At 43.9% G+C, this 12,197-nt stretch overlaps 1 protein-coding gene across 4 annotated transcripts in view; it reads left to right on the forward strand.

Annotated features, from left to right (window-relative positions):
• nrg2a (neuregulin 2a) overlaps positions 1 to 12,197 on the forward strand; it is an 87,414-nt gene that overhangs the window by 14,598 nt on the left and 60,619 nt on the right. The window contains exon 1 of one of the 4 annotated variants that reach the window (XM_078172445.1): positions 11,685 to 11,886. The exons of the other annotated variants lie outside the window; for them this stretch is intronic. Coding sequence (XP_078028571.1) covers positions 11,799 to 11,886 — 88 coding nt within the window. The 5' untranslated portion in view covers positions 11,685 to 11,798. Of the gene's footprint in view, positions 1 to 11,684; positions 11,887 to 12,197 lie in introns of those variants that run through there. 4 annotated transcript variants of the gene reach the window in all.

The following is a 12,197-nucleotide window of genomic DNA, read 5'->3' on the forward strand; positions in this document are numbered from 1 at the left end:
ATTTGGAAATGGCAGCAGTGTTTTTAGGTCATGGTATGGTAGTAAAGTTTGTTGTTCCAACACAGGAAACAGAGCATTTACTGAGACTGGCATGCCACTTATTCTCCGTTACAAAACTATGTTTACCCACGTATTCTAACTTTACAACCTTTTTAAAAACACACATAAACTAAAACTAGAAAGGTAGCCTTCTTCAATTCTGTCTGTCTGCATCAGGTTTAGCTTCAGAGGGTTTCATGAGTTATGCACGCAATTTAAGTACATTTCTTCCCAGGTCTGTGTAGACGCTTGCCAGTGCTTGGGTGTGTTATTCTCTGGGTAATTGTCTGAATTTCTGTAAAGTGCATTTGCTATAATTCAGTGTCGGCAAGCATATGCATGTTTTCCTGTGTCAGTTGTGAGATGGCTAGTTTGTCTGCATTTGCGCAGTGATTCAAGCATAATCAGCGCCATGTAGTCCCGGAGAAAGTAACATACATCAGAGTGAGTCTTTGTCCAAAAGTGCAATATAACTGGCAGTTATAAATGTCCAGAGAAAGCTGACAGTGTCCATGACAGGAACTTCAACAAAACGATAGGGAACAAAAGGACCATGGGAAGGGCAACTGTGTTTGTGTGCAGCGTGCCGAAGTGTTGAAAAGAGGGGCTGCCGGCACTCCCGCTGGGCGCCTCCCGGTGTGTTTAAGGGACGTGTCCGGCCATGTTCACCCCACACACACAGCACATATCCTGAGAGAAGGTTCGTTTCCTCAGGTATGTTGTAGGTGTGGATTGATGTGTGTCTTAACATGAAAAGACTTTAAACAGAATGGAATGGCTTGTTAGCAGTGTTTGGAAGTGGACCAGGAGAAAAATCATGTTTTCCTCACCGGTGAAGGGGTCTCCTGCTTTGAGCCAGAGGTTTGTTTCAGCCGAGTTGAGAGAAAACATGCATTCATGGCAGAGCCGGGATGAATTGCCTAATCCTGTGGTCCATGATTGAATGTTACCGTTTCGAACGTAACACAGAGGAGGAGCTGATAAAAGATTATGACACTACTGACTCACAGAATAACTTGTAAACAACTCGACACACACATTCCTGAATATTTACACTATGTATGTGGATAGTCAGACACAACTCAACTCACCATCATCCCACTATGAGATGACCAAGCTACTTGACACCCACAGCTACTCATGCGTGCCGTCTGTGTTTCTAAAAACTGTGACGCCATCAAGTTGCAAATTCTGAAGCTTTTCCCGGAGAATGATTTGGGAAAGTTAGCAAAATCCCCATAGGGGTTTATCCATATTTATAAGGGACATTCTTAAACTTCACAAATAATACACCTGAATGGTGAAATTAACGTGCAAAGTACAAGGGACACAATATTGCTGCTAATTTAGACAATATTAAGTTCTGATAATTAAAGATAAAAGCATGTGTGTCTGTCTGTGATTACTCCGGCATGTACATGTGCTGGGGTGTGTGTTTTCGTAGTAGGCTGTTACTCTATCCTTTACCCTTGCTTTCTTCTGACCTTCCACCAGTGCTTCTGCTCATTATTGTGTTGCTCTAATCTGGAGGGGACAGGACTGGGTGCAGAAGTGTATTTATCTTCCTGCACAAATAGGACCTCTTTCCGTCTGGTCCCTGCTCAGCTTGTTGTTGAAAGATAGTGAGCAGCGTCGAGCAAGCTTCAGTATGCGTGTGTGTTTGTGTGTGTGTGGGTGCGTGTGTGTGCACGGGTGAACTGAGATGTGTCCCAGCTGGCCCACAGACCAGCACACTAACCATCACCTCACTGCAGCAAATGCAGACAAAAGAGGAATATATCTCCCTTGTGATATTGATACCCCTTAACTCCGGGGGTGTTTTACCCTAAATGAGAAAGCAACATTCCTCACAGAGGTCCTGTTGTACTTGTAAAAGCCAGTAAGATCAGTGTTACAGAAAGTCCCTGTAGTGTGAGCCCTGTAGCCCCGTTTCCGCTTTTCCTCCATCACATCTGTTGGGATGTGTACTTTTTGCTATGCATTGTCTAGGCATGTTTCTTTTCATTCCCTTGTTGTCTCCATGACATTAGGCTTGCAAGCCAGCAGTTATCATACAGCGAATGGCCATGGGCCAGGAAACCACTGTAAGTAAGCCAGCATTACAAAACAACACAAAATGTACCATGAAAAATAATACAGAGGATGTCTTCTCTTTCTGTCCTGTCAAAACGCTGCAGTGCCAGTCTGGTGAAACTACTGGTCAACAGTTTGAGCTTGGTTTTTGCGGTCAGTGAGTTGACTCTGACCTCTGCTCCCCTGTCTGCAAACATGGTTTAGTAGTATATTACTACATGGCTTTTTGAGCAATAATTAATACTCTGTTGGCTAAAACTCAACTATTAGATTTTAGGCTAAAGCTCTCCTACTGCTCCTCCATCACTAAGCTGCTCATACTGGCGACTGGTGGCTTGCCTATTTAGAACAATTACAGCTTTAGCTAGCTTTGACCTCCTTCTTAGTACTGGGGTTGTCAGTCACTGGTGCGCTTGGCGCTGAATTTAACTGCTTCAAGAGGACTGGAGAGGGTTTTGTGGGCCTGTGCAGTCATCCTGTCGCTCCAAGATGACCCAACCACAGTCCTGGCTTCCTGTCAGCCATGTCTGGCTTGCCAGAGCTCAGTGTGAGGCCATCCTGGCACCGTCAGCCGGGGCCACTCTCTTGCCCACTTATCAAGCTCACTCAGTTTGAGACCGCCTTGATCTGGGCTTATGCCGCCAAAGCGTGATCTAAGCTTACACATGCGTAGTGGCCTGTTTTCCAGGAAAAGCCTACATTGGCGAAAAACAAACAAAGAGATAAGACAGACTGATGATAAGCGCGAGCTCAGCCATGAGAGGAGAAAGGAGAAATGCAAATGATTTGACCAAGAGGCTGGTTTCACTCTGTGTGAAAACTCCTCACAGTGTCCTCATCGTGACATGTTTGTGCTGCTCTAAGAGCACATTCTGGAGATAAAGGACAAGTGCAGAGCGCAAAAGGAATTTGATTTGATGCGAAGAATGCAAAGCAGAAAGCGGATGCACGCATGTTTTTGAAGGGGGACGGTTGCTGATAAGAGCACAACCTTCCCTTGTTTTCCCCCGTGTAAATTTACATTTCTGCAGTTTGAAGTCATCTTTAAAGGTGCATAAAACATTGATTGATAGACTGCTTTTCAGTAAAGTGACATTTATGATTGATTTATTTCAATCTGCAGTTTAAAACTTTACTGCTGTAGTCAAAGGTTTGCTCAAAGCAACATGTGAAGGCTGGGGAATCGTTTTCAATCTCTCCTGAGATTAAGATTGTGAATAATATGGCATCATCATGTCCAAGTGTGCACGTACTGGTGACAAAAATGATAACATTCATGGCCATACTGACCTTTTAAGACTCATGAGTTTCCTGGACTTATATTCACACATGATGTGCAATGACGACATGTTAGATGTATTAGTCAGTTGGGTTTCCAGTGAAAAAAATGAGTGCGCAATGGAAAAAAACACACAACAAGCCTGGTGTTATGCTGTGATTCAGATGTAGTGTCTTAAAAGACTCTTTCGTAAATGAAATACAGGGGAATGGTTTGTATTAGGTACACTGTGAGTGGAAAACAGGTCCATTTTGAACGCATCAGTGACCCACGTTCTTCTTTTATTTACATGTGGATGCACCTGTGTGTTTGCATGCGTATGCGTACGTGCGTGTTTGAGGGGCTATGTTTGTATTTGAGTGTGACAGTGTATACTTTGTCGGCCCGAGGACACTTAGATTGAGTGTGTGTTGTTCTCTCTGGTGAGAGCACACATATGTGTTTGCATGAAGACCTGGTTCTATGTGGGTGTGTGTTTGATAAACTGTGAGAGCATGTGGGAGACTGTTTGTCTATTCATCTGGGTGAGAGCAGGAGAGAAAGAGCAGAATGAGGAGGTGGAAGAGATCTGCTTCCAGCCTCTATCTTCAAGTCAATCTGCTCACAGTCACACAAACCTCTTTATCTCTCTCCCTTAGACAGGAGGGAGGGAGACAGGCAGAGAGACAGACAGAGAGGGAGAAAAATAAATACATTTAAAAAAAAAAATACAGAGAGATTCAATCAAGCAGCCTTAAGAAGATAGAGCGGATTTTTGTTTAAGAGGATCATCAAAGTCATGCACAGACAGCATCTGTCATTAAAAATATTTGTGCTATTTCTGTATCCCCACAATGAGCTATTATTGTCCAATTGAGGAGCTCTTTGTTATCAGTGAAGAAAGATATATAGACAGTGAGGATGTCGCACGTCAACTTTGATACACACTTTTTTTTATCAGCAAGTGGAGAATTATTTTACAGTGTTCGCTACTTTAGCCACAGTGGAAGTTGAGTGGCAATTGACATCCTCTACAGCTTCGACTGTGTACTCCTCACACACACACACACACACACACACACACACACATACCATGCATACAGGGCACACACGAACTCTGTCTCCCTCTCACACTTCATCACATAACCATAACTGATGAAAAGAGGCGTCAATTTTCAGTCATGAAACCGAAAAGCACACAATTGTGTCTCAGCGTGGGCGTGTCTGTCTGTCTGCCCGTGGAACGAGCAGAAAGAGCAGAAAAAGGAGAAAAAATCAAATAAATCAACCTCTGCTTAATTGCAGGTCTGACACAAATGTATGGCTGTCATTTGCGGTGCAGCTCTGGCAGCCGTCCAGATAAGGAAGACGATCAGTAAGAGTTTGGAGTCACAGAGATCACATCTGGCTGCTTGTGTGTGTGTGCGCGTGTGCGTGTGTGTGTGTGCGAGGCTGTCGTGGTGGCTGGCCTGTTATTGCAGTATCATGCCCCATTGGCTGATGAGTTGCTATGCTCATCTCTTGTTCCTCTCAGCCCCAATCAAACCTGTCACAATATGAGTCAGCGTGGCCATAAGTGGGAAACATGCCTCTTACCATTAGATCAATCAGTTATCTGACACATCAGTCAGATTTTATCCAGCGCGGGGCCACATCTGAAGCACAGAGAGGCCCTGGTGTTGTGATGTGCTCATGAAAGCTGGATAGTGACAGATGGAGGCTGGAATAGAGCTGGAGAACTGAACAAACTGAGAGGCTAAAGAGCTGAAATCTCATTTTCTCAGTGGCCTTGAGAGTGGAGCATGCTCAGTGCTGATGTTTGTCATCTCTCCCTCTCTGAGATGCTACTGCAGTGCTTTCCCAGCAGGCTTGGCACAGGCTTACTCATGGACATCTCTCTTATGGAGCGATACAGTGGCCAGGCTGCAGCTGCTCAGTGGATCCCTCTCTCTCTGTGTTTCTTTGTTTCGCTCTCTGTTTCTCGGCTTTGCTCCATCTCTCTTCGCCGCTTTCCTGTGTTACCTTTTCTTTTTTATTTCCGCCTCTCTCGCTCTTCCTCCCATTGTATTTCTTGCACATTATCTCCCACTTTCTCGCTCGCATCCTTTCTTGTCTCCCTCTCCCTGTCTCTCATCCTCACTCCGCCCTTCTACATCTCTCTCACATACTCTAGTTGCTACCCTTAAGACTGTGGTTACCATGGTGACAGCTATGTGCTGCGGAAACGTCAAAGAGCTGAATCCACCCAGGATCACTTCCTTGTTTTAACACTTAAAGTCTTTCTTGCTGTTTCCCTTTGATTTCTAAACACCTAGAACAGCCGTGCGTGATTTGAATTCACCCATACATTTTGTACACTGTAAATGAGGCAGTGAATGTGATATTTGGTTTCCCCCTGTGATCCTGATCTCAGCTGTTGCTGAGCAGAGTCATTAGTAACACTCAGATTTGGAATCTCTGTTGACCTTGGCACAGCTGACCTTGAGAAAATAGCCCCTTCCTCGGGCCTCCAGATGTCACTGGCATTGATTTGTGTCGTGTCTGTCGTTAAGGGGGCTTCACCAGCACGCCCAGTGACATAAATCTTCAGCGTCTCCTCACATGCCTTCTCATCTTTTGCCTGTCATGCATACAGACAGCCTCTTGCACAGACACTCACAGTGCATACATACAAATACATGTGGAAAGCAGCCAGACTGTGATCAACCAGATCATATTTATGTGTCGTATGCAATCTCCTTGGTCTGTACTCACGACAGATCCTGCTGCTTGATGAGCAAGGTTTTATTTCAATGATCAGGCAGCCACCTCAGTGCACGGTCAGCTGCAGAAGCAGATGCCTTGTTAAAAGGTGAATATCAGCAGGTGGGGCTTTTTTCCTGTCATCTGATGAATTATTTTCACTCCTAAATCTCTCTTTCACACTTTTACCTTCTGTCCTCCCCGTTCCTTCCCTCCTCTCTTTTTCCCGTCCTCTACATTTATCCTCTTTCGTCCCTGTTTGTTTTAGAGCTTGTGTCCTCTCCCCCCCCACTGCCCTTGCCTCACCTCTGAGAGTCAAGACTATAGACATGTGTTAAAAGCAGGCACTATACCCTACTTTAAGCCCCCCACCTCAACACCCATATACACGTTGTTGGCAAAAAAGCAGACAGATGTAAACAACACAACCTAATGGCTGTTTAAAGCCATTATGTCTAAAAAGATAAACTCTGGTGCCTGTGAAAAGGCAGGAGTGCTGTTGAGCGGTATCAATGTGATGATGTGCAGGTATGCTGTTGTTAGGAGGGAGCTGCTCAGCTCCATCATACAGGAAAGCTGTCTCCCCTTTTTTGGGGGGTAGCGAGGAGGGATTAGGAGGCAGGCAGAGATGGGGCCTGTGAAGCATTTATGAGCAGGGCATACAAAGGATCCATGTCAGAACATTTAGGGGTTGGCTCCATTTTTTTTTTTTTTTTTTTGAATTTGCTTTTCAAGTGATGCTCCTCCCACACTGGCCCACTGTGCCCCTCCACCTCCAGACCCTGATCCAAGGACGGCCCACGGCTGTTGAAAAACAGCAGATGCTTTCGAATCGACAAGGAAAAAAGAAAGATTTAGATGCACATGTCCATGACCATATTTGTGTCTGGGTGCGAAAAACTGAGTTCATTTCTTGTTGTACTCTGCAAGCTCATAAAGCTCAACCTTGTCAGAGCTCTAAAACACAATCTCATGGACAAAAAAAAAATCTAACCTAATTCTCTCACAGTGTGTATTCTACTATGACTCCATTTCCTTCCCCTTTCTTGTGTATGTGCATGCACTTTTTGCTTATCCATGTTTTATGTAACTCTGCCAGGTGGGATACAGTCGTGGCAAGTCGTGATTGTGAAACTCGTCCATTTTTGTATCCATACTGCTGCATGATGCAAATTCTAGAATTTGTTCGCAGTTCAGCAGCAGCTCAGCAAGTTTGCTAGAAACTTTGAGACAAGAGCTACATATTGATGTCCACACTAACCCCAAGGTTAACGTGCTCCCAATGCTCCTACAGTACACCCTCATAACTCATGTCAGCTAATGTTACATTTCACTCATTTGCATCTTGTGTGGCTCTGTTGGAGACAGTTGTGGGATCTTGAAGGAGCAGGTTGAGCAATGCTGTGAGAGGCGTCACAGGCAATCTAAATCTACATCTCATCATCTTGAAAGTGGCGTTTCTTTTGTTCTGACGTCACAGATACTCGCATTTCTGACACATACATAAACCGCATGCCCACCCACAGACACACGGGCCTGGGAACGAGTCTCATCTTGTTGAATTGTAGAGGAGGAAGTGAGTGTTGAGGTTGGGGGGGGTAGGGAGGCAGGGGCAGCTCTTTTCTCTGACACACCGTAGCCCCTGCCAGTCCTCAGTTACCTCTGCTGACAGATTAGATCATCAAGAACAACCACTGGGAAGAGAGAGGAGAGGGGAGGAAAGAGCAATTCGTTTCTGAAGTAGGAAAAGCACTGTATTAGACCTGATTGGCATGTCAGACCTTGGCCTCGGTTTGACCCCTTTAGGTTTGTTGCCCACAGATGAGGTTTATGCTATTGAGTGCACTGACCTGTTAAGACATGACCCTTCTGCTGCCCCCTTTTCAATCCCTGCTGCTGCCGCCTCCTCCCAAGAAACGTCAAGAGTCCTCTGAGGGCTGGACTGAGACAAACCCCGGGAGGGCCCCGCAGATGACTCATCTACAGATTTTTTTTAACATACAAGTTTCATTGAGAGGCACTCTGCTGTTGTTTCGGGGGGGGGTGTTGTTTTGGGTGTGTGTGTGTGTGTTTGTGTGTGGGTGTTTTGCCACTTAGTTCAGTCAGCATGAAATTAGAAAACCTTACTTTGATATAGCATCCTAAAATAATACTGTGATCACCATGTAGTCACAGTTTGGGCTATGTCAAATGAAAATAAACAGATTAGCTGCAGCGTTGTTTTTGTTGTTGTCGTTGTTGTTTTTGCATTAGACATTGTTTTACACAAATCTGAGTGACATATCCTTTCCTATCAAAGGGGACCTACTGTGCCTTTCCTTTTTTCTGTCATAAATATCTTACAATGTCAGAAATGTGGCCAAAGTTTAAAATAATGAGGTAAACATAAGTAAAAGTAATCCACATAAACAAAAACCTCAGACTTCAGACCGTTCTCAGTACTTTCTTTCCAATATTTTTTCTACTTTCAAGTCAAACTGACATCAGCTTGTGACCAATTTCTTTCTATGGTCATTTCCAGGCACACTACTTCAAGTGTTTACATTGCATAACCTAAATTCTAACATCAGAGAAACATGCAGTCTTGGTTGCTGACGTTAATTTCTCCACGATTTCTGATCATATTCCTGCTGCAACATATCCGGTTGTAAAGATTTTGGTTTAAAACTTTTATTGGTAATTTTTCATGGTAGAAAGTGTCGTTATGTTCTGTTACAGTCATTTCTTGGCTACAAGTACACTTCTACATGTAGCTACATGCCAAGTCAGAGAAACATGTAGCATTGGTTGCAGATGTTGTTAATCTAGCCCCGATTTTAGATCATAGTCCTGCTGGAACATGTTCAGTTGTGAAGATTTTGATTTAAAATGTTATTGGTAATTTTTCATGGTAGAAAGTGCCGTTATTCTCTGTTACAGTCATTTCTTGGCTTCAAGTTCACTGCTACATGTAGCTATATGCTAACATTTGGGAAACATGCGGTCTTGGTCGCAGATGTTGTGAATCACTCCCTGATTTTAATCATATTCCTGTTGAAACATATCAGTTTTGAGGGTTTTGTTTTAGAGGCCTTTCATGGTGAAAATGCTGCCATACTCTGTTATAGCCATTCCTTAGTTGCAAGTACATTGCTACATGTAGCTACATGCTAATATCATGTAAAAATGTAATCTTAGTTGCAGATGTTGTTAATTTCTCCCCGATTTTTGATCACATTCCTGCTGGAACATGTCCGGTTGTGAAGATTTTAGGTTAAGGCTTTTATTGGTAATTTTTCATGGTAGAAAGTGCCATTATGTTACGTTACAGTCATTTTTTGGCTACAAGTACACTGCTACATGTAGCTACATGCTACATCAGGGAAACATGTAGCCTTGGTTGCACATGTTGCTAATCTCCCCCTTTTTTTTTCCTGCTGGAACATATCCAGTTATGAAGGTTTATTTCAGTGGCCTTTAATGGTCAAAATGCTGCTTTACTTACAGTTACAGCCATTTCATGGCCGCAAGTACACTGCTACATGTAGCTACATGCTAGGGAAATACGTAGTCTTGGTTGCAGAAGTTGTTAAGCTCTCGCTGATTTTAGATCATATTTCTGCTGGAACATGTCCAGTTGTGAAGATTTTCGTTTAAGGCTTTTATTGGTCATTTTTAATGGTGGAAAATGTCGTTATACTCTGTTACAGCCATTCCTTAGCTGCAAGTACACTGCTACATGTAGCTACATGCTAACACTAGAGAAACATGTAGTCTTGGTTGGAGATGTTGCTAAACTCTCCCCAATTTCTGATCATAGTCCTGCTGGAACATGTCCAGTTGTGAAGACTTTGGTTTAAAGCTCTTATTTACTTACAGTTACAGCCATTTCATGGCCGCAAGTACACTGCAACATGTAGCTACATGCTAATGTTAGGGAAACATGTTGTTAATCTCTCTCTGATTTTAATCATATTCCTGCTGGAACATATCCTGTTGTGAATGTTTTGTTTTAGAGGCCTTTCATGGTGAAAATGCTGCTATACACCGTTACAGCCATTCCTTAGCTGCAAGTACACTGCTACATGTAGCTACATGCTAATGTCATGTAAAAATGTAATGTTCATTGCTGATGTTCTTTGTATCTCCCAAGTTTTGGATTATAATCCGGCTGGAACATGTCTGGTTATGAAGACTTTGCTTTAGAAGTTTTAATTCGGCTGCAGTGATGATGCAGAGATGCTGAAAGTGCAGATATGGAAAACACAGAAATGTTGACCAGTCACAGCTGTCTGGGCTTTTTTGGGAGGGGGGCTTCAAGAGATAAGCACTAAAACAGAGTTTTCAGACAAAGGGTGAATAACGCAGGTGTTTCAGCACAGACAATATGAAAAAAACAGTTGTTATTTTTTTTAAACATGAAAGCATATAATTATGTTCAACTAGAGACCAAAATTATAAGTTTTAACCTGGAAATGAGCATCGCAGGTTCCCTTTAAAGTCAGACAAGGAGTCAATTGCCACTTTTAGAAAGTTTTGTACTTAGACTCTTTTATCTAGAGCCACATATGTGCCCCTGCTGGCCTTCAACTCAGTCCTGCCCTACCTTTATATGTGTCTCTCCTTGCCCTATTTTCCTCTGTGCTTTCAGGCTGTCTAAGGTGAGATGCCCACTCACTGGATTTGACTTATTTGCAGAAAGCCAGGGTCTTATGCATAAAGGTCAGTTTTTAAAAGATACAAGCTTATTCTAAAGGTTCTAAATCCTACTGCTGCACAGACATTGATGACACCTCGCTAACAGCGACAGTGAAAGAGCAAGATACAACCACAGGCATGTCAGAACTCGCCTGTAGTACTGAGAGGGGGACTGACAGACGAGAGAGGTGAGGAAGGGGAGCAGCTAGGGAAGCCAGGGATGATTTTGTGTAATTTTGCAAGAAGCAGTCTGTCGCAGATTGTGATCTGACATTCGGCACCTCACACAGCGCTCTCTTTTGCACATATCCACAGAATCTAGTGCTCAGCAAATCTGAACCAGATGTGAAGTGTTTTGGGACCCCGACATCAACCTGGCAAGGGCAGGTCTCCGCCTGAATTATCTGGGTGGGGTCAGCAGTGCAGAGGGGACAACTTAAGTGGTCTCGCTGCACTTTTGCATGGGTCATTAGAAAGGAGAAGATGCTCCCGAGGTAGGAACAGAGTTGGCTACAAGCAGGGCCATGGAGCTTGAATGGGCAGACTTCAGATTTCTGTGGGGATTGCTCAGGACCAGGTCTCTCTCCGTCCTCAGTTGTGGCTGCAGGGCCTGGAAGAGCCACTGCTTATCTGATAGATCCAGTAAGGGAACAGTTGATTGCCTTAAAGCAATGGGAAATGCCTCCCTTGCTCCCTCCCTCTTTCTTCCCTCCCTCCCTCTCTCTGTATTCTCTCACTTTTCCCCTCTTAGTTTCTCGAGCAGTGCCTCTCTACCTTTCTCTTCCTATTTTTCTCCCCGCTCCCTCCCTCCCTCCCTCCCTCCCTCCCTCTCTCTCTCCCTCTGCCCTGCTGTGAGTAGGTGGTTCCTTGCTGTACTTGATTGGTGTGAGTCTATATAGGAGGAGAGACGCTCTAACAGGCTCAGAGTCTGGTGGTGCCCACTTGCCACACGTTCCCAGTAGGACTACCTGTTTTTTTTTCCTGAGAGGATTTACTTTCTTGTGACAGCATGACGGAGAGCAAGAGGAAAGATAAGAAAGGGAGAAAGAAGGGGGGTAAGAAAGGACAAAAGGAGAAAGAGGCCGATCCTGCTACAGGTAAAAAGAAATTAAAGGTGGTTTCTGTGTAACATTTTACGTATATCCATATGTATTTACATGTGAGTGAGACAGAGAGAGACATGGAGAGAAAAATGTGTGAGACTGAGTTTGTGTTACTGTGTCACGGAAGTGTGGGATAAAATAAGTATCCCCTTGGCTTGTCAAAGCTTGCCGCTGAGTTGTCACATGGATTGGTCTCCTAATGTGGACAGCGTGTAGAGGCACATCTGGTTTTGGCAGCACTTTGGAGCTGTAGGGAAGTCAAATGATATGACTTGTGTACAAAATCAACTAAAGTTTCTGCTAAA

This window comes from Epinephelus lanceolatus, chromosome 11 (genome assembly GCF_041903045.1).
Source record: "Epinephelus lanceolatus isolate andai-2023 chromosome 11, ASM4190304v1, whole genome shotgun sequence".
Lineage (NCBI taxonomy): Eukaryota > Metazoa > Chordata > Actinopteri > Perciformes > Serranidae > Epinephelus > Epinephelus lanceolatus.